Raw genomic sequence first — 23,463 nt, 5'->3', positions numbered from 1 at the left:
TCTTTCCAATTAGAACAGACCCAAGCCTCTTAGCCTTTCCTCATAAGACCATCCCTCCAGGCCAGGCAACATCCTGGTAAATCTCCTCTGCACCTTTTCCAATGCTTCAACATCCTTCCCGAAATATGGCGACCAGAACTGTACACAATATTCTAAGTGTGGCCGCACCAGCGTTTTGTATAGTTGCAGCATGATATTGCGGTTCCGGAACTCAATCCCTCTACCAATGAAACCTAACACACCGTATGCCTTCTTAACAGCGTTATCAACCTGGATGGCAACTTTCAGGGATCCATGCACATGGACTCCAAGATCCCTCTGCACATGCACACTACCAAGAATCTTTCCATTGACCCAACTCTGCCTTCCTGTTATTCTTCCCAAAGTGCATCACCTCACATTTAGCTGCATTGAATTCCATTTGCCACATCTCAGCACAATTCTGCACTTTATCCAAGTCCTGCTGCAACCTGTAACATTCTTCCAAACTGTCCACTACTCCACCGACTTTAGTGTCATCTGCAAATTTACTAACCCATCCCCCTATGCCTGCGTCTAAGTCATTTATAAAAATGACAAACAGCAGTGGTCCCAACAGCAGATCCTTGTAGCGCACCACTAGTAACTGGACTCCAGGCTGAATATTTTCCATAAACCACCATTCGCTGCCTTCTTTCAGAAAGCTCGTTTCTAATCCAAACTGCTAAATCACCCCCAATTCCATGCCTCTGCATTTTCTCCATCAGCCTACCATGTGGGACCTTATCAAAGGCTTTATTGAAGTCCTTGTATACCACGTCAACTGCCCTACCCTCATCTACATGCTTAGTCACCTTCTCAAAACACTCAATGAGGTTTGTGAGACACAGCCTGCCCTTGATGAAACCATGTTGACTATCTGAAATCAAATTGTTGCTTGCTAATGGGTATTATCTACAAAATTCACTGCAGAAATTCACCAAAGATCCCAAGACAGTACCTTCCAGATCCACAACCACTTCCATCTAGAAGGTCAAGGACAGCTGATATATGGGAATAACAAGTTCCCCTCCAAGCTACTCACCATCTGACTTGGAAATATATTGCTGTTCCTTTGCTGGGTCAAAATTCTGGAGTGTAGTCAAGAGTGTGGTGCTGGAAAAGCACAGGAGGTCAGGCAGCATCCAAGGAGCAGGAAACAAACAATTCAGGCAAAAGCCCTTCATCAAGATGGCTCCTGATGAAGGGCTTTTGCTTGAAATGTCAATTTTCTTGCTCCTTGGATTCTGCCTGACCTGCGATGTTTTTCTAGCACCATACTCTTGACTTTAATCTCTAGCATCTACTGTGCTCACTTTCACCTTCTGGAATGGAGGTAAACCCAACAGCAGGTGGACTACAAAGATTCAAGAAGGTAGCTCACCACCATCTTCTCAAGGGCAACTAGGGATGGGTAATCAATGCTGGCCAACCAGTGATGCTTACACCCCATGAATGAATAAAAAGAGAAAAGATGCTGTCCAGCATGGATAGAACCAGAAGTGTGCACATGCTCTGCTGATGTCATTTTGAATGCAAAATGTCACTTAAAGCATCAAAAATCTAGATGCTAAGTGACCAAACTTACGAGTCATAGAGCTGTGCAGCATGGAAACAGACTCTTTAGTCCAACTCATTCAAGCTGATCAGTTTTCCTATATTAATCTAGTCCCATTTGCCAGCATTTGTTCCATATTCCTCTAAACTCTTGCTAGTCATGGACCATTCCATATGTCTTTTAAATGCTGTAATTGTACCAGCTTCTACTACTTACTCTGGCAGCTCATTCCATAGATGCACTACCCTCTACATGAAAAAGTTGTCCTTAGGTCCCTCTTAAATCTTTCCCCTCTCACCTTAAACCTATGCCCTCTAGTTTTGGACTCCCCATCTCTATCCTTGCCCTTCATGATTTTATAAACATCTATAAGGTCACCAATCAGCCTCCGATGCTCCAAGGAAAAGAGCTCCAGTCTATTCAGTCTCTATAGTTCAGAACCTCCAATTCTTGTAAATATTTTCTGAACCCTTTCAAGTTTTGCACTATCTTTCCTATAGGGAGACCAGAATTGATTGCAGTATTCAAAAGTAGCCTAACCAATATTCTGTACAGCCGTAACATGACCTGCAAACTACTGTACTCAATGCACTGACCAATAAAGGCAAGTGTACTAAATGCCTTCTTCACTGTTCTATCTATTTTAAAGGGACTATGAATCAGTACTCCAAGGTCTCTTTGTTCAGCAACACTCCCCAGGATCTTTTCATTAAGTGTATATGTCCTGCTTTGACTTGCTTTTCCAAAATGCAGCACTTCACATTTATCATGGTGGCACAGTGGTTAGCACTGCTGCCTCACAGCAGCAGAGAGCTGGGTTCAATTCCCGTGTCAGGCAACTGTCTGTGTGGAGTTTGCACATTCTCCCTGTGTCTGTGTCCGCTGGCTGCTCCGGTGTCCTCCCACAGTCCAAAGATTAGATTAGATTAGATTACTTACAGTGTGGAAACAGGCCCTTCGGCCCAACAAGTCCACACCGCCCCGCCGAAGCGCAACCCACTCATACCCCTACATTTACCCCTTACCTAACACTACGGGCAATTTAGCATGGCCAATTCACCTGACCTGCACATCTTTGGACTGTGGGAGGAAACCGGAGCACCCGGAGGAAACCCACGCAGACACGGGGAGAATGTGCAAACTCCACACAGTCAGTCGCCTGAGGCGGGAATTGAACCCGGGTCTCTAGCGCTGTGAGGCAGCAGTGCTAACCACTGTGCCACCGTGCCGCCCAAACTGCTAAGCATTTTCCATGCTTTTGTGCAAGTTAGGTGAATTGGCCATGCTAAATTGCCCGTAGTGTTAGGTATAGGGGAATGGGTCTGGGTGGGTTGCTCTTTGGAGGATCTGTGTGGACTTGTTGGGACTGAAGTAATCTAATCTAAACTCCATCTGCCACTCCTTGGCCCATAGACCTATATGATCAAGGTTCCATTGCACCCTGAGATAACCTTTTTTGTTGTCCACTGCGCCACCAATTTTGTTGTCATCTGCAAACTTACTAACCATACCTCACTTCATTGTCCTTAATGTTTAAGGTGATTATAGGGTCTTAAGCCTGCACCTGAGTAAATTACACTAACACAAAAGCATGGAAAATGCTTAGCAGTTTGGGTATCATTGGCGCTGTGAAAAACAGAGCCTTGGTTTCAGGACAGTGCTGAAGCTCGACTCCTGATGAAAGACCAATGATCTGAAATATTAACTCAGTTTTTTTCTCAACATATGTTAGCTGTCTTTTTACATGTTTTCCAGCATTGTACTGCTATTTTACAGCGTCTATGGTACTTTTTGCTAGCCTATTGCTCCATTCCTTTCATAGGCAAGGTGCAATTCTTAAGGTCAGTCTGCATGTTGCAGTGGCAAAATACATCCTCATTGGGAAGGAAGGGGAAAGAGCAGACATGTGAAATGGTGCATTTTAGGAGGCCGATTGAGAATCATAAAAAAATTAAAAGGTCCAGTTTTAAAAGAGATGGTGGATAGGGGTGTACTTTTCCACATTGTTTTAAAATGGTGGTGCAAGTTGAGGAAGTTATTAAAAAATATGTAGGGGGGTCATTAGCTGTATTTCTGGAGGATGAGAGTAATAAAACAAGGAAATTATGCAAAATCTTTATAACACTTTATCAGGATTTCACCGTGTTCAAGTTTGAGCTTTAAGAGTGGCATGGCCTTGGAAAGGGTGCAGAAAGGATGTGCTGGAATGGTAACAATTTACATAGTGTCTTTGATATAATAAACATTTCACCGCGTTTCACAGGAATAGTATAAAATAAATAACAAACTGCAAGTCCCACTCTTGGAGATATTAATGCACATTAAAAAATGCTGCTCAAATAAGTAGGTTTTAAGAAATGTTGGAAAGGAGAAATGCGATGTCGAGACATGGAGGAGGGTCTAGGCAGTTGATATCTAGTCACTGATGCAGTGCCTTGGATAAAATCCAAGATGCTCTAAAGGTCGGAATTGGAGGGAATGCAGATGCCTCAGAGATTTGTAGGGTTGAAGGAGATTCTTCAATGTCTAGATACAGATGCAAATGCAAAAGTCGCCACATGGACATCTGCTGGCTATCTGTTTCGCTGGCTGCACTTGGAGATGGAACATCTTCCCAAGGTAGATAATAGGCCTGCCTCAGCCGAATTAATACTCCTCATGGGGTTAACCCACTGCAGCACGGCTGTCACAGTGACAATTGCCCACCCACCGTCCCATCCAGCCATGACTTTACAACCATGGACCCAGGGACAATGGGGTCCAACTGAACCCTGCTTCACAATTCAGCCTAGATGCCATGTTTCATTGTCTAGAGTTCAGACAATGAGCAGTACTGGCTATCTTGATTTCACATAACACATAGTGCTAACAACCATAAGGTCAGGTAACACAATAAGAGACATTGCATATGATTAATGCTCCCAAGTTCAGTCAATCCACTATTCTCATAGCCCAACATAAAATCAATACATTGTGGTAACAATTCAGAATCTAGACAATAGCTAGAACCATTGGAAATGCAGCTGAGTATTTACCAATCAAGGCTTCTCAACCATTCACGATAATCATGCTTCTTCTGTGTCAAACCTCCATATATGTGCCTTTCCCTCATATCCCTTTAAGTTTTTGGAGACAATGAACTGATCAAAATCAATTGCAGTTTTAGGAAGATAGCTCCAAACATTCTTTTTAACAATTTTTGCAAGTTAAAATGTTTCGTAATTTCGTTTCTGAAATATTTCACATAATGTTTCGACTATGACCCCTAGGGTCCTTAGCCTGTAGAAATGATTGATTTCTAATCAATCTGTTCTCTTCATGAGATTGAAAACTTCAACCAAATTAATCCTTAACCTTCTAAAACCAGACAATATAAACCCAGTTTGCGTAGCCTCTCCTGAATCATATAATCTTTGAGTTTGGTATCATTCTGGGAAACCAACACTCCCTTCAAGGCAGATATATCCTTCCTAAGGTGATCTGTCAGAAACTGAGTGCTTGAGTAAGTAGAGCTTTGTATTATATTTTTCTTAATATGAAAATCCACATTCCATTAGCTTTTTTGGTTATTTTCTTTCCTGTTCATGGCATTTTAAAGCATCATGTACCGATACCACCAAACCTATTTGAACTTTGAATGTTTCTAGCTTTTTACGATTTTGAAAATATCTGGTTCTGTATCTTTAAGGTCCAAATTGGATGACCTCATGTTTGTCAACATTGAAATCTGTCACAGTTTTACTCATTTACATAATCTTGTAACTCTAATATACACATCCATTTAAATGCTGTAGAATGTCACCTTCTTTTGTATCATCCACAAATTTAGATATGTTACTTTCTATCCCATCATTCAAGCTGTTCATAAATAAGGTGAGTTGTTGTGGCTGATTGCAGGAGACCCGAATACATTCATTCTCTCATGCCAGATAGTTGATAATAATGTAAGATACCATTGCTTGTTGGGTGCAGCATGTCAATACTGAGATATATTATAATGGAAAGTGATCAGACTATCAGAATGTCTAGTTGCTGAGTGACCATACGTAGAATGTTGTGCAGGAGAAAGTGAGGACTCCAGATGCTGGAGATCAGAGTCAAAAAGTGTGGCGCTGGAAAAGCACAGCAGGTCAGGCAGCATCCAAGGAGTCGGAGAGTCAATATTTCAGGCATAAGCCCTTCATCAGGAAGGCTTTTGCCTAAAATGTTGACTCTTCTGCTCCTCAAATGCTGCCTGACCTGCTGTGCTTTTCCAGTGCCAGACGTTTTGACTAGAATACTGTGCAGGCCAATAACTGGTATTCTGGTATCAGTCATGATACCTTCATTCTGTAGCAGTTCATTGTGCCACTTGCATTTGATCCATCATAACAAACTACATCATATTGATGACAGGCACGTGACCCCAGTAGGCAACACATGCACAACTGGGCAGCAGGTATGTAATGAATGTCATAATATCATGTGAAATTTGGAACAGCAGACCACTGGGGTGCTGAAACAACACTTCCACAACAAAGACCCTTATAGTGGAATTACAAAGAACTCAAACAGAGCACATTTCAAGATCATTGATGTTTCACTGCAACTTGCACAACCCTGTTAATATAACGGTACTATCTTTGTCACCAACTTAATAATGATGGATTGAGTAGGTGGAGGAGAATGAAAAGGAAGACTGCTGTTGTAAATGAGGAGACAAACAACACAGCCCCTTTATAATCAAACTATCTGTGATTGACTTATCTAACTGGGAAACACAACCCTTGTCCTCCAGTCTCCATTATTTTTCTTTCGTTACTATACATCCTGGATGGAGTGGACATAATACTAAAATGAAAGACATAACAAAACAAGCATCCAAACTACTAATTTAGAAATCCAACCGTGCCATATTGCATACAAACACTAATTAATCATTGTTCCGTATATTTTTACTGCCTATTTTTCTTTTGCCCTTGTTTATCCTTGTGCTCCTGTGCCACTGCTACTCTAATAGTTGTCACTCCAAAAGTACCAACATCACACCACACCATCTTGGCATGGCAGTGGAATTATGAGATGACTGGCAGATAGGTAACAGACTAGAAGGGCTATTGAACAGAGGGTTCTAATTATAATGTTTACTAATTGTTTCGTTCAACTGAGTGTCAACATGGCGTGTTTAATGATTTTTGCCAGATAGGTGCACAGTATGGTTTTTTGCACAGTATTGTGCAATGTGAGTCTGATAGAGAAAGTGCAGAGGTACAGAATGTTGTGGTCAGTCCAGCAAGTATTTTGAGTCAGTTATTTCTGGTTTTGATCTTCAGATGTTCCTCAAAGGATGAAGTCTTATCCAGAGTCACTGACAATGATGTCAGGTTGGGAGCGTGTATTATCTCTCGGCATATATGCGCAGATGCAACAACAATAAATTAGCCTATTTACACTCTTAACAATTAAATTGTGCTGAGAATTAAAATGAATAAAAGTTGTCATTGCAAAATTTGTCAGTTTACAATCATTTCATATACAGGTAATAACTGGTAAGCATTTTGTCGAAGTCAATGGAACAATAAATACAAGATATTTACAAAGGCTGGCCTTGTGCGAGTTCAGCATGGGTTGATACGTAAGATTTCGATTTTGTGGCCATTTCAGAGACATGAATAGAGCAGGGAGAGGAATGGTTGTTGCACGTTCCAGGATTTAGATGTTTCAGTAAGAACAGAGAAGATGGAACAAGAGGGGGAGATGTAGCATTGCTAATCAAGGTCAGTATTACGGTGGTAGAAAGGAAGTTTGAGGACTCATCTACTGAGGTAGTATGGGCTGAGGTTAGAGACAGGAAAGGAGTGGTCACCTTTCTATAGGCCTCTGAATAGTTCCAGAGGTGTAGAGGAAAGGATAGCAAAGATAATTCTGGATAGGAGTAAGAGTGACAGGGTAGTTGTTATGGGGACTTTAACTTTCCAAATATTGACTGGAAATCCTACACTTTGAGTACTTTAGATGGGTCAGTTTTTGTCCAGTGCGTGCAGGATGGTTTCCTGACATAGTATATAGAAAAGCCAACAAGGGACGAGGTCACATTGGATTTGGCCATTTATGCTGTCATTGTTTACAGGAATTGTGCCAGAGGACTGGACGAGAGCAAATGTTCTCCCCTTGTTCAAAAAGGGGAGTAGAGACAACCCTGGTAATTATAGAGCACTGAGCCTTATTTCGGTTGTGGGTAAAGTGTTGGAAAAAGTTATAAGAGACAGGATTTACAATCATCTAGAAAGGAATAAGTTGAGTAGGGATAGTTAACAGTTTTGTGAGGGGAAGGTCATGCCTCACAAACCTTATTAGGTTTTTTGAGAAGATGACCAAATAGGATGAGGGTAAAGGAGTTGATGTGGTGTGTATGGATTTCATAAGGTGTTTTGATAATGTTCCACACGGTTGGGTATTGCACAAAATACGGAGGGATTGAGGGTGATTTAGTGGTTTGGATCAGAAATTGGCTAGCTGCAAGAAGACAGAGGGTGGTGATTGATGGGAAATATTCATCCTGGAGTTCAGTTGTGTACTGCAAGGATCTGTTTTGGGGCCACTGGTGTTTGTCCTTTTTATAAATGACCTGGAAGAGGGCCTAGAAGGATGGGTTAGTAAATTTGCGGATGACACTAAAGTTGGTAAGTTTGGATAGTGCCAAAGGATGTTGTGCATTACAGAGGGACTTAGATAAGCTGCAGAGCTGGGCTGAGAGGTGATAAATGGAGTTTAATGCAGAAAAGTGTGAGGTGATTCACTTTGGAAGGAGCAACAGGAATAAAGAGTACTGAGCTAATGGTAAGATTTTTGGTAGTGTAGATGAACAGAGACACTTCAGTGTCCATGGACATAGATCCTTGAAAGTTGCCACCCAGATTGATAGGGTTGTTAAGAAGGCATACAGTGTATTAGCTTTTATTGGTAGAGGGATTGAGTTTCGGAGCCATGAGGTCATGTTGCAGCTGTACAAGGCTCTGAAATGGCCGCACGTGGATGATTGCGTATAGTTCTGGTCACCACATTATAGGAAGGATGGGGAAGCTTTGGAAAGGGGTCAGAAGAGATTTACTAGGATGTTGCCTGGTATGGAGGGAAGGTCTTATGAGAAAAGGCAGAGGGACTTGAGGCTGTTTTTGTTAGAGAGAAGAAAGTTAAGAGGTGACTTAGTAGAGGCATACAAGATGATCAGAGGACTAGATAGGGTGGATAGTGAGAACCTTTTTCTTGGATGGTGATGGCAAGCACGAGGGGACATAGCTTTAAATTGAGGGATGATAGATGTAGGACAGATGTCAGAGGTAGTTTCTTTACTCAGAGTGTGGTAGGGGTGTTGAATGGACTGCCTGCAACAGTAGTAGACTCGCCAACTTTAAGGGCATTTAAATGGTCATTGGATAGACATATGGATGAAAATCGAATAGTGTAGGATAGATAGGCTTCAGATTGGTTTCACAGGTCGGCACAACATCAAGGGCCGCAGGGCCTGTACTGCGCTGTGATGTTCTATGTCCTATGTTCAGGGAACTAGCTCAGTTAATCTCTGTACAACTTAAAAGTGGCATACCAATGAACTGTTGTCAGTTACTCCTATGCTGCCGTTGAAAGGTCCCCAGGTTGTACCACCAGGTATTTGTTGCCGACTGCGAATTCTTCTCTCTCCATTTTTCTGGAATATCTCAAGCTCACCTGGAATGAAAAAGAATGGATTATTGTTACAGCAGGACACATGGTAACCAGTATCATAACTCCAGTCACTTTGCAGATTCTGGGTGACCTGCTAAGTATTTCCAGCACTAAGTATTTTGCTTTACTTCAATGTTGCTGACTTTGCTTCCAATCTCCACTGTACAAACATTTAACTTTCCTAGTAATCCTGGAAAGTGGTTAATGATATCTTCTGGATTTTTTTTCAATTGATTCAGGATTAGAAAGGAAGTTTTATTTCCCTCATGCATTGGCCTTGGGTTGTTTTTTAACAGGATTACAGATGGAAAGGAACTCGAGGTGAAAAAAAAATCTCTTCTCCAATTGAATTTGCTAAATTGGCTTAACTTTATGTCCTCTTGTGACAAACTCTCCTGCCATGGAAACAGTTTCTGCTTACTTATTCTATAAAACTTCTTCATAATTTTGAACATCCTTGATAAATCTTCCTTTAATCTTCTCTGCCCTCAAGAGAACAACCTCAGCTTTTCTTGTGTCTCTACATAACAAAATTCCTCATCCTCAGTATTATAGTAAATCTCTATCGTACCCTTGTCAAGGTCTGGGAATTCTTGTCAAATTATATTGCCTACGACTGGACTCAATGCAGCAGCTAATGCCCAACCAATGATTTGAAAAGGTTTGGAATAACCTCTTTGCTGCTGTACTTTGTCACTATCTATAAAACTAATGATTCCACACGCTTTTTTTGTAACTTTATCAATTTATCCTGTTGCCCTCATATATTTACATGTGAAACCCCAGATCAATCTTCCTACACCTACTTTAACAGCGTGCCCTTGGTTTATATTGCTCCTTTTCACTCTTTCACCCAAATATAGCAAACTGATTTTTTAATGCAAAAAAAATTGTGGATGTTGAAGATCTAAAACATACAAAGCCAGAAAGTGCTAGAAAAACTGAATAGATCTGACAGAGAGAAAGATAAAGTTAACGGTTCAAATCCAGTGACCCTTCATCAGAACAGATTTTCTATCTGCTTAAATTAATCATGAAAATTTGAACAGGATTCTCTACTGAGTTTTTTTTTTGCCAGATTTTTCTGTACTGACTACACTGAACATAGTGTAATCATAGCATTCCACAACTTTAAAGTAGTCCTTTACTAACACTCATTGTTGTAGGATTCTTTTCAACTGTATTAGCACATTAAAAGTGAAGTGACATTAGTCAGTCTCATTCCATATCTCAACAGAATAAAACTGCCTGCAGTACAGCAGAAACTGTAATTGGGCAGTTGTACTGGGAAAATCCAAAAGATACAACTGTAGCAGGCTGGAGGTTGGTGTAATGGAATTATTGAAGAGGGAGACAGTCTCCGTGGTGACTGAGATTGTGGTATTACTTGCTGGACCAGCATAATGAATGTTCCAGATTACATTTTATGTGCGTATGGTACACCTGACCTTGAAGTTGATATTGAAAAAAATGTGTCATTCTACTGCACTATCAGTAGGGATGAGTGCCAGAAAAGCAGATGCCTTGGATTGATAAATGCTCATTCCTTTCCTTCAAGTCAGCAGGGAAACAGGTGCCTGAAGTAAGAGAACCTAACACAAAATTCTAGTGTTGGACAGGTAACAATATATCTTCAGGTATACAACATGTGCATACATCTGCATGCTTTCATAGAGATGCACACACAAAATACCTATACAAATCTATTCTTACATACCTACAGATATCAAGAGCTGAGGGCAGGGGTGGGAGGTAGTGGGGGTTTGGCACTCATGATCATGAATAGTTGATGCTGCTTAAAGGCAAATTGTAGTTTGATTGTAAGAGATAGCACAGGAGATTTTCAAATATCAACCTTGAATCTCTGAGAATGTCAGAACATGTGAGTGCAAATTTCAGACAAAGCATTGCAGGTTTTAACGGAAGAGATGACATCCTCCATCTGCAGAGTGGCAATGAAGTTCTCAAGCACATAATCAAAATGCAACAGGAACAACTACCAGTGGAGTTTAATGACAGAGGTATCACTACAAGAACATGTGGAAATTCTCAGATGAATGAGTTCATCTTAATTTTCAAATACCATATTCTACCGACTGCTCCAACATTCAATTCGTTATACTGTCTCATGACCCACCTACCGACAATCTCTTTCAAATTTGTACTCTGTTTTGACTTAGTGCCAAATTCATGACTTTTCCTTTTAGTTCTGCACATTCTCTCAGTTTAAATAGCTATCCAATTCACTTTTGAATATCTTAGTTGAACCTGCCTTCACCACCCTTCTCGGCAGCGTATTCCAGACGTATGAACAAGGATCAAGACTAAGCCATCAAAGTCTAGGTGGTATGATTAGTAAATTTGCAAACAATATGAAAATTGGTAAAGTTGTCGCTAGTGAGGAATATAAAGAAAACAAGAAGTAACTCAAGCATGGAATTACGAGAGCAAGAAGGGGCCATGAAATATTTTGGCAAGTAGGGTTAAAGGGAATCCCAAGACATTCTATACATACATTAAAATCAAGAGGATAACTCGAGAGAAGGTACGATAACATAGGGGACATGTGTTTGGAGGCAGAGGACATGGATGAGATCCTAAATGAATACTTTGAGTCAGTACTCAGCCTGAAGAAGGATATAGAGGATAGGGATATTTGTTTGGAGCATGCTAATATGCTTGGCCATTTTGAGATCAAGAAAGAAGTGATGTTGAGTCTCTTGAAGGTGGATATGTCCTTGGATGCTGCCTGACCTGCTGCGCTTTTCCAGCAACACATTTTCAGCTCTGATCTCCAGCATCTGCAGTCCTCACTTTCTCCAGTGGTATTGACTCCAGGTTATTGAGAAGAGGAAACTGATGGGACTTTAATCAAGATCTTTGTATCCTTATTAGCCACTGAACAGGTCTCAAAAGGACTGGCAAGTAGCTAATGCTCCTCTGTTCAAGAAGTGAATTAGGAATAATACAGGAAACTATAGACTGATGAGTCTCACATCAGTATTCAAATCTGGTCGCCACATTACAGGAAAATGTGGAGGCTTTGGAGAGAATGCTGAAGAGGTTTACCAAGATGCTGTCAGGATTAGAGGGAATGAGCTATAAGGAGTGGCTAGAAAAACTCAGGTTATTTTCTCTGGAGTGGTAGAGGTTGAGGGGAGACCTGATAGAAGTCTATTAAATTATGAGATGCATAGTTAGGGTTGATGGTCAGAATCTTTTTTCCCCAGAGTTGAAATATATAAAACTAGGGGCTTGCATTTAGTATGACAGTGGAAAGATTCAAAGGAGATGTGAGGAGCATGCTTTTTACACAGCGTGATAGGAGTCTGGAATATGATGCCAGGGTTGTTGGTGGATACAGATATGATAGTGGCATTTAACATACCTCCAGATAAGCACAAGAATATGCAAGAAATGGAGGGTATATGGACCAAGTGCAGGCAGAAGGGATTAGTTTAATTTGACGTCATGTTTGGCACAACATCGTGGGCTGAAGGACCCATTCCTGTGCCGTACAGTTTTATGTTCTATAGTGAGAAAAATTGTCAATGGATACAGCAGGATACAGATTAGTTGGAAAGTTGGGCAGAGAAATGTCAGATAGAATTTATTCCGAAAAGTGTGAAGTGATACATTTGGCAGGTCAAATGCAAGAGAAAAATATATAGTAAATGGCAGGATATTTAGGAACATTGATATGTAGAGAGATCACGAGTGCAAGCCCATATCTTCCTGAAAATTGGCAACACAAGTGGATAGATGATAAAAATGGCTTACGACATACTTCACTGCATCAGTCAAGGCACTGAATATAAAGCAGGCACATCATGTTGCAGCTATATAAAATTTTACTGAGACCACATTTGGAGCATTTTGCACAGTTCTGGATGGCATGTAATAGGAAAGATGTGAAGGCTTTGGAAAGAGTGCTAAAAAGGTTTTCCACGGTGTTGTCTGGGATTGGGGTGCATGAGTAATAGGGAGAGGTTGGACAACTTGGATTGTTCTTGTTAGAGCAGCAGAGAGAGTTGGGCAACCTGTTAGAAGTAAATAAAATCATGTGGATCATGGATAGTTGGAGTCTTTTTCCCAGGGTGGAAATGTCAAATACTCAGGGGCATAGATTTAAGGTGATAAGTGAAATGTCGAAGGTAGATGTGTGAGACAAGTTTTTTTAAACAGAGGGAGGTAGGTGGCTGGAACGTGCTGCTAGTGGAGGTGGTAGAAGCTCCAGATGGTAGAAGATTGATGGAAGATGCAATAGCATTATTTTAGAGGCATTTCGGCAGACATATGAACAAGTAGGAAATAGAGGGATATGGACAATGTGCAGGCTTGGGATTAATTTACAATGGCATCATGGTCAGTGCAGACATGTGAATTGAAGGAACTGTTCCTGCGCTGTGCTGTTCTACGTCCTACAAACTGTACTGCTTTTTTGAAATAGCCATCTTAGACACCCTGTCCAAGCAGCTGCCCTGACCAGTGCAGCATTACTTTCTTCTCCAAATCATGCTCAATATCTGGAAGCAACTTTGTCAGCAACAGCTTTTTAAACGTACATAAAAAACCTCCATACCAAGCAGAACTTTCACTCAAACTTTCACCAAGTATTGGAAAGTTCCAAAAGCATGGAAGATTGAAGTCATAATAAATAATCCATCAAATAAGCGTCTTTATTTATTCAGAGATATTGAAAAAATGTAGGTAATTATCATTTTGGGGCTGGATGGGGCTGTTGACCTTCAAACCATCTTGTTCAGTTATGCAAGGTTAATATATAGTACAGAATGGATTTAGAAAATGACAGCATTGTTGTCAGTTTGGCATTAAAGTTGATGGGCATCAAACCTAAATGGTCTGTGTGCTGTTGCCAATCACTATGTGGAAACGGCTAGTCCCTTTATCCAGAGGACATTGGAAAATGTTTTTAAATGTTATTGGACCATACAGTATCAGAAAAAATGGGATCTATATCGCCATATTTTTCCTCGCATGTGTGCAAAGGGACATATAGTGACAATCATATGCACACATGTAAATATCCAGCTATCACTTCACTTGCACAGATAATCCTCTGGAGTTCCACCTTCTGTGTTACAGTCACTTCATTGGACAGTTGATTGAAATGTATCACATGGATAAACTTGACTTCTGCTGGATTTCCAGTATCAAAGTCAGAGTAGGGCCAAGGAAAATATCAGTCCTCAGCAAAAGTGTCTCCTGACTTGTACATATAGCAGAATTATTACCAAAATTGAATTGCAACAAGTTACAATGAAGATAAGATGACCTATTACTTTAACTACAGCATTAAACAGAACAGTAGAGAAATATTATTTGTTTTAGGTAAAAGACAGGTTATGGTACAGTTAATGGACAGAGGTTCAGTCTAACTCAAAACTTGGCTTTGAATAAAGCTTTGGCCTGCAGGTACAAGTACAGCTAAGTGAAAAGCTGTTCTATAATCAGTACCCAAGTCTAGTGTAAGGCTGGATTTTATGTTTCTTGGTGAGTGAAGGAAGTGGTCACCTCACCGCAACTCCTGGACTCTCAGTTAGTTCAAACTAATGTTAGACAGCCAATGACCAGTGCCATGCAGAATAAGTTCAATTCTATGGTAAGAGTGAGACAACATAACGGAGAGATGATTTTCAGGAAAGAAGAGACAGGTAACAGAGTTTATGAGAAGAGCAGAGAGGCGCCCAATAACAGTAAAATATGAAGGCGATAGCATGAATAGACAAGAGCAGGTTACGAGGACACAGTCAGACCATAAAATGGTAAGGTTTCAAGTTGAAAGGGAAGCCAAACCAGAAAATTGTAAGGTATCACGTCAAAAGGGGTGCCAGTTCACAGCAAAACTTCAATGGAAGAGACAGGGCTACACAACAGGGAAATGATTTCAAGCAGAGCGGAGCAGGGCCAGATAACAGCAAGGTTTCAAGGAGAGTGGAGAGGGAGCAGATAACAGCAAGAATTCAAGGCAATACCAGAGGCAGATAACAGCAAAATTTCAAGGAGAGCAAGACCAGATAATAGTAAGATTTCAAGGAGAGTGGAGAGGGACTACAAACAGCAAGATTTCAAGGCAGCTAACTGCGAAATTTCAATGAAAAAGCGTTACAGCAATATCTTAAGGACAATGGATCAGTTTACAGTGAGATTTTGGGGAAAACGAGATAAGACCTGAAAACAGTAAGATTTCCAGGAGAGAACTTAAACATTTGAAAATGAACTGATTTCAAGAAGAACAGAGAGGGACATACATCAGCAAGATTTCAAGGAGAAAGCAGGGCTACATGACAGCATGATTTCAAGATAAGAATAGGATCTGTAACAATGAGATTACAAGGAGAGGGCAGTCATAGAGCAGGACCAGATATATCAAGATATCAAGAGTGGAATATTAAGATCCTAGTTGGTGGTATTACTGGACAAGTCAGATCCCAGAGTAAAACTTCATATGTTCACACATTTTAGTTTTGCAATTTTGTTATGATGATGTCAGTCACTGAAGATATTCATGAGAAACTTGTACTTTTGTCAACGTACTTTTAACAAAAGAACACAAGACGACAAAACAAAAGAAAATTAGCTATATATATAAGGAAATTTGGAAAGTGCTTATTATAAGTAACAAAAAAGAAAGATTCAATCCTATTTCTCAGCAATATCTTTTACAGATATTTAACCCCATCTCCAATATTTAAAACTGAAGACGTTGCAAGCATTTTCTTTCAGTAACTCTAGAAATTATTATTTCTATTTCCACCATGATTGACTGACAAAGACTAATTCATTGGCCTTTCTCCATTAACTCAAAGGTAAAAGCTTTTTTTAGTTACTTTGACGTTAAAGATGTTAAAGAACATATCTGCTGATATGAATCTTTTCTTCTGAATTGCTCTTGGTCTCTGACCTCTTTTTGTCCATGTCCTAAAAACTTAACATAGTAAACACTATCATTGTCATTCAGTTTAAGTCACATGATTTCTTGGAAATGCTATTTTGACCCATTAATAAACAAAATGAATTTTTGACCTTAAAAAACGTCACCTTCACAGAACCGAAAATCAAAAACTCATTTACTTCTACTTTCAAATACTATCTCCAAATAACATTATAATGTGAATCTTTATCACAGCTTCCTCAGAACAAAAGATAACCTTAAAAAATATTTTCATTTTCTATAACAATTTTCTCGTTGCTTCTTCTATTTTACATACTTGGTAATAATATATTTACATTAATCATTTTCAATAAAAATCATATTCTACATCTCCATTTTGATATTGATATTTGTTTTCCATATTTACTCTTGATAAAGCATCCCCATTTCAAAACTTACTTTGCTTGCAAGATGAAAGATTTCAAACTATGTCATTGTGGTATTAAATCCCAATGAAACAGTCTCAAATACTTATAGCGTTTTGCTAACAAAACCTAAAGAATTTTGATCTGGACAATTAACAGTCTCGACAGTATTATTGATTATGTGGACTTCAAAATATTGTAGAATCTATGATGATAAAATGTAGGAAGAGAAGTAGGCCATTTGGACCATCAGATATGTTCTGCCATTAAACAAGATAATGGCTGATCTGCTAATTGTCTACTCTAGTTTCCTGTCTATCTGGCATAACACTTGCATTTCTTCCTGATTAAAATCTGTCTATCTCAGCGTTGAATATAGTTAGTGACACAGCCTCTGATTCTGCAACAACCTTTGTAAGTTTAAATTGTTAGATGTCTGGAAGAAAATATAATATAATATTCTATTGTTTTATTTCCAAACTATTCATTACTTGTTTAAACATCTGTGCCATTAAATTTGAAATGTGACCTGTTTGGAATTCCGTTTTAGATTAATCCATGTGCTGTTAAATAAAAATGGATTGACTTTTTCACTCACATGTTAAACATAATTTTTCACAAATACATTGGTTCACATAACCTAGATTAAATGTCCAGAATGAGCAAAAAGTACTGACTCCCATTCCTGGTTTAAGATGGTGGTCCCAATGGAAACTCAAACAAAATTCCTAATAACCCAAAGGTTTCTTCTAAAGCTGGTATCAGGGTTAAGGACAAAGGTGTAATTGATGATTGGGACTTTTCCACTACTGACAAGTATGGCATTTCTAATCAAATTTAACTGCAGCCATATGTAATCCTGACCAATGAAAATGCATTAGTATTTTAGCCCTATATTTTCCTCATCCCCAAGTGACTTGCCATTAAAATTTCATGAGCCATTCATAAACCTTTGTTATGATACTCAGATGGACCTACCTCTTCATGAACTATTGCCCATTCCTCATTGGATGCTATTTGAGATGGTCTCCATATCTTCATTAACATGTTGTCATTTAAATAATAATGCCTACGTAATGTTCCTGATACAATTTCTGAGTAGGCTGTTGATCTAGTTCTGTCTATTCAGGTTCTGTCTTGCAACTGTGTTAATGAAGTGGGCTAAACACATTATCATTATTCGTCTTAGCTTCATTCTTGTTTGCTTAAGTTTTGAAAATACAGGTCATTCTGTTCTAACATGCGTTTTGTTAATGTGAATTCGCTACAACGCAATTGACAGAATGGGGACTCTCTTTGTAAAGCGTGAACTTTTAAAACGTGTGTTGGCTTTAACATTGTCAACACTTTAAGTGCTCTTTCTAAAGTGCGATTTTCCAATAACATAGGGTTGTAGAAGAACATAACCATTGTATTACAGAAGAACTACCTATATTGCCAAGCAATTGAATTTCCAAGTTATCTCCCTTTTTTCACTCATCTTCTTCTTGTTTAATTCTATGAGGTTGACATCTAATCACAATACCATCAGGAAACTGTTCCTCCTGTAGCACCTTACTTTCCTTCACTTTGAATGGCTGTTCCAACACACCCATTGAGGCCAAGAGTTTTGAACCATCCAAGTTTATCCAGGATAAAATCAATTCCTTCCATATGGATTTTTGCACTACTCCAATAATGACTTCTCCATTCAGTAAAGTCATTCTTTAATTCCAACTCTATATAATAGGAGCAATGTATAATCTCCAATTATTTTTTTTCCCCTTTATTAGCCCCTGTGCAAGACAAATTGCATCATCAGTCAGTATCAGGAACTAATATTCAGTTTGTCTCATTTTTTTTTATTCATTCATGGGATAGGCGAGCATTAATTGCCCATAATTAACCAAGTGTCTTGCTCAGCCATTCAGAGGCAGTTAAGTGTCAACCACTTTCCTGTGAGTCTGGAGTTGCAACAGCTAAAGACAGCAGATTTCCTTTCCTAAAGGACATTGATGACCCAAGTGAGTTATTATAATAATCATAGGGGCAGCACGGTGGTTAGCAATGCTGCCTCAGCACCAGGATCCCAGGTTCAAATCCAGCCTCTGGTGATTATCTGCGTGGAGTTTGCACATTCTCCCTGTGTCTGCATGGGTTTCCTCCCACAGTCCAAACATGTGCAGGTCTGGTGAATTGGCCATGCTAAATTGCCCATAGTGTTAGGTGCATTAGTCAGAGGGAAATGGATCTAGGGTGGGTTACTCTTCAGAGGGTCGGTGTGGACTGGTTGGGCTGAAGGGCCTGTTTCCACACTGTAGGGAATATAATCGAAACAGTGGTTACATGGTCATGATTAGGTTAATATTCTATTCCAGATTTTTATTGAATTTAAGTTTCACTAATTGCCATGGTAGGATTAGAACACATGTTCCTGGGGTTCAGAGTTCCTATACCAGTGACAATTCTACAATACCACCACTTCCTTCTTTATTGGTTTAGCTTCTTGATTTAAAGAATAAGGATGTACTTCTCCCTTTGAAATAAAATGTTAAGGACTTTCAGTGATCTGATTCTTTTTCATCTTTAAGTGAGGGAGAATTGTCTTGACTGTTGTAAACCATCTTTCCATTCTGAAAAGGTTCTGAGAGAATTCACTTTTTAGTACCCATTTTCTATCCTTTTACATGCTCTTCTAGGGGTACTTTAAGTACCCTCTTGCAAATGGTCTCCCAGTTCATTTTCAGTCATTGCCTTGACTGCATTTGATTTTATTACAATGGAAGCAAGTTGTTATCTTTATTTCACTCCCTAGTAGTAAAAACTCACAAAAAGAACAAAAAGCTTACAATTCAAGATAGACAATGAAAATGCTGATGATTATGAGCTGTTCTACAAATCTAAATCTTAGAGCCCCCATAAACCCGAGGAGAGAAGATGGGAGAGTATGAGAGAGGAGTACATACATAAATATTTCTATTGGCTGCATCATGAGTGTGACTTAATGTCTAGTTTTGTAACTGCAGAGGTCATCTATAGTTAACCTGCAGACAGAGTTGACTCACTATAGACAGAGCAGAAAATGATTTGGCATGAGCAATGATTCCTTAATAGTAATGGAAATGCCAAGTGAATAAAGCAGTTATAGAAATAGGTTGTACGAACATTTCTTTCATGTATAGTGACCCAAGCAACAGCTCGAGATTGTTATCGAAGATTGAAATGGCACCACAGATATTTGGTTATCCAAAACTTCCTTTGGGGTTTGGACAATGAAATACTGAAGGAAATATTTAATACTTTTTCTTTGATTCAGGCTTAAAAAGCAATCCAAAGTTAAGTAGCCAACTGGCTCAAACTGAACTGAAGCAATACTACTATATAACAAACTGGATTCTGATAAAGAAGAAGAGACTTTCAAATATCGTCAAGAAATATTAAAGATAATTGAAATTTTGATGTTCAGACATGTCAGAATCCAGACTATGGATTACTGTTGGAAATTAAAGTAACAATTTCTTTATCTAAAACTTTTGAGGATGTTATGAATACTTTGAAATATGATTAAAGTATTTTACATATCCCTATAGATTCAAGGAGCTGAAGAAATGATTAGATTCCCTACAGTGTGGAAACAGACTCTTCAGCCCAACAAGTCCACACCGTCTCTCCGAGGAGTAACCCATCCAGACGTATTTCCCTCTGACTAATGCACCTTTACATTATGAGCAATTTAGCATAGCCAATTCACCTGACCTGCACATCTTTGGACTGTGGGAGGAATCCAGAGCACCCAGAGGAAACCCATGCAAACACGGGAAGAATGTGCAAACTCCACACCGACAGTCGCCAAGGCTGGGAGTGAACCCAGGACCCTGGTGCTGTGAGACAGCAGTGCTAACCACTGAGCCACCGTGCCACCTAAAAGATACCATCAAACCCGATCGTGAACATCCTCAATGTTAAGACAAAGAATAACTTTATTTTACCTCATAGAATTCACCAAATTAGTCCGTTTGAATTAATTTATGGCCAAGAGGTAAGGGGACCACTGAAGTTAATTAAAACAAATAGCTTTTAGCACTTAAGGATAAGTCATCCACATTAGACCATGCTTCCGTGTCTGGGTGTGGCTCACAAGAGCCTGCAAAGTAACTGAAGAACACCATACTGCACCCCAAACAATTTTGAAAGCAATGGGGTAACAAGTGTAGCAATAAGCCAGAGGAAAAGATGTTAGTATTATTGCATTTACAAGGTGATGTTGAAGCACAGGTCTATGTGAGGCTGTCAAATAAAATTGGTAAATCATCTAATTTATACCCAAATTTCCAAAATTAGAATCACCTGTGTCACATCAATGTAGAGTCATAGAGATGTACAGCACAGAAACAGACGCTTCAGTCTAACCCGTCCATGCCGATCAGATATCCCAACCCAACCTAGTGCCACCTGCCATCACTGGCCCATTTCCCTCCAAACCCTTCCTATTCATGTAACCATCCAAATATCTTTTAAAAGTTGCAATTGTACTAGCATCCACCACTTCCTCTGGCAGCTCATTCCCTACATGTATCACCCTCTGCATGAAAAAGTTGCTCCTCAGGTCTCTTTTATGTCTTTCCCCTCTCACCCTAAACCTATGCCCTCTAGTTCTGGACTCCTCCACTCCAGGGAAAATACTTTGTCTATTTATCCTATCCATACCCCTCATGATTTTCTAAACCTCTATAAGGTTACCTCTCAGCCTCCGACGCGCCAGGGAAAACAGCCCCAGCCTGTCCAGCCTCTCCCTATTGTTCAAATCCTCCAACCCTGGCAACATTCCTTGTAAATCTTTTCTGAATCCTTTCAAGTTTCACAACATCTTTCTGATAGGAAGGAGACCAGAATTGCACGCAATATTCCAACAGTGGCCTAACCAATGTCCTGTACAGCCGCAACATGACCTCCCAACTCCCGTACTCAATACTCTGACCAATAAAAGAAAGCAAACCAAACGCCTTCTTCACTATCCTATCCACATGCGACTCCACTTTCAAGGAGCAATGAACCTGCACTCCAAGGACTCTTTGTTCAGCAATATTCCTGAAGACCTTACCATCAAATGTATAGGTCCTGCTTTCCCAAAATGCAGCACCTCGTATTTTACTGAATTAAACTCCATCTGCCACTTTTCAGCACATTGGCCCATCTGATCAAGATCCCATTGTAATCTGAGGTAACCTTCTTCGCTGTCCACTACACCTCCAATTTTGGTGTCATCTGCAAAATTACTAACTATACCTCATATGCTCATATCCAAATCATTTATATAAATGATGAAAAGTGGACCCAGCACCAATCCTTGTGGCACTCCACTGGTCACAGGCCTCCAGTCTGAAAGACAACCCTCCACCACCACCCTGTGTCTTCTACCTTTGAGCCAGTTCTGTATCCAAATGGTTAGTTCTGCGTGAATTCCGTGAGATCTAACCTTGCTAACCAGTCTCCCATGGGGAACCTTGTCAAGTGTCTTACTGAAATCCATATAGATCACATTGACAGCTCTACCCTCATCAATCCTCTTTGTTACTTCTTCAAAAAACTCAATCAAGTTTGTGAGACATGATTCCCCATGCACAAAGCCATGTTGACAATCCCTAATCAGTCCTTGCCTTACCAAATACATGAGGAGAAAGTGAGGGCTGCAGATGCTGGAGATCAGAGCTGAAAATGTGTTGCTGGAAAAGCGCAGCAGGTCAGGCAGCATTCAAGGAACAGGAGAATCGACGTTTCGGGCATAAGCCCTTCTTCAGGAATTTCTGAAGAAGGGCTTATGCCCGAAACGTCGATTCTCCTGTTCCTTGGATGCTGCCTGACCTGCTGCGCTTTTCTAGCAACACATTTTCAGCGCTTACCAAATACATGTACATCCTATCCCTCACAATTCCTTCCAACAACTTGCCCACCACCAATGTCAGGCTCACTGGTCTATAGTTCCCTGGCTTGTCCTTACCAACTTCCTTAAACAGTGGCATCATGTTAGCCAACCTCCACTCTTCCGGCACCTCACCTTTGACTATCGAATTTACAAATATTTCAATAAGACGCCCAGCAATCACTTCCCCACAGAGTTCTAGGGTACACCTGATCAGGTCCTGGGGATTTATCCACCTTTATGTGTTTTAAGACATCCAGCACTTCCTCCTCTGTAATATGGACATTTTTCAAGATGTCTCCATCTATTTCTCTACGTTCTATATCTACCATATCCTTTTCCGCAGTAAATACTGTTGCAAAATACTCATTTAGTATTTGTCCCATCTCCTGTGGCTCCACACAAAGGCCACCTTGCTGATCTTTAAGGGGCCCTATTCTCTCCCAAGTTACCCATTTGTCCTTAATGTATTTGTAAAAACCCTTTGGATTCTCTATTTGTCAAAGCTATCTCATGCCCCCTTTTTGCCCTCCTGATTTCCCTCTTATGTAAACTCCTCCTGCCTTTATACTCTTCTAAGGATTCACTCGATCTGTCTATACCTGAGAGGTGCTTCTTTCTTTTTCTTAACCAAAGCCTCAATTTCTTTAGTCATCCAGCATTCCCTATACCTACCAGCCTTCCCTTTATCCCTAACAGGAATAAATTTCTCTGAACTCTTGTTATCTCATTTCTGAAGGCTTCCCATTTTCCAGCTGTCCCTTTACCTGCAAACATTTGCCCCCAATCAGCTTTCGAAAGTTCTTGCCTAATACAGTCAAAATTGGCCTGCCTTCAATTTAGAACTTCAACTTTTAGATCTGGTCTATCCTTTTCCATCACTATTTTAAAACGAATAGAATTATGGTCGCTGGCCCCAAAGTGCTCCCCCATTGACACCTCAGTCACCTGCCCTGCCTTATTT

At 39.9% G+C, this 23,463-nt stretch overlaps 1 protein-coding gene across 2 annotated transcripts in view; it reads right to left on the bottom strand.

Annotated features, from left to right (window-relative positions):
* zfpm2a (zinc finger protein, FOG family member 2a) overlaps nt 1-23,463 on the bottom strand; it is a 939,997-nt gene that overhangs the window by 293,566 nt on the left and 622,968 nt on the right. For both annotated transcript variants that reach the window (XM_043688412.1, XM_043688413.1), the window contains exon 4: nt 9,162-9,283. In XM_043688412.1, the coding sequence (XP_043544347.1) occupies nt 9,162-9,283 (122 nt within the window). The remainder of the gene's footprint in view (nt 1-9,161; nt 9,284-23,463) is intronic.

The sequence above is a fragment of the Chiloscyllium plagiosum genome, chromosome 4, assembly GCF_004010195.1.
Source record: "Chiloscyllium plagiosum isolate BGI_BamShark_2017 chromosome 4, ASM401019v2, whole genome shotgun sequence".
Taxonomy (NCBI): Eukaryota; Metazoa; Chordata; class Chondrichthyes; order Orectolobiformes; family Hemiscylliidae; genus Chiloscyllium; species Chiloscyllium plagiosum.
This window is presented reverse-complemented; position numbering and strand designations above follow the sequence as displayed.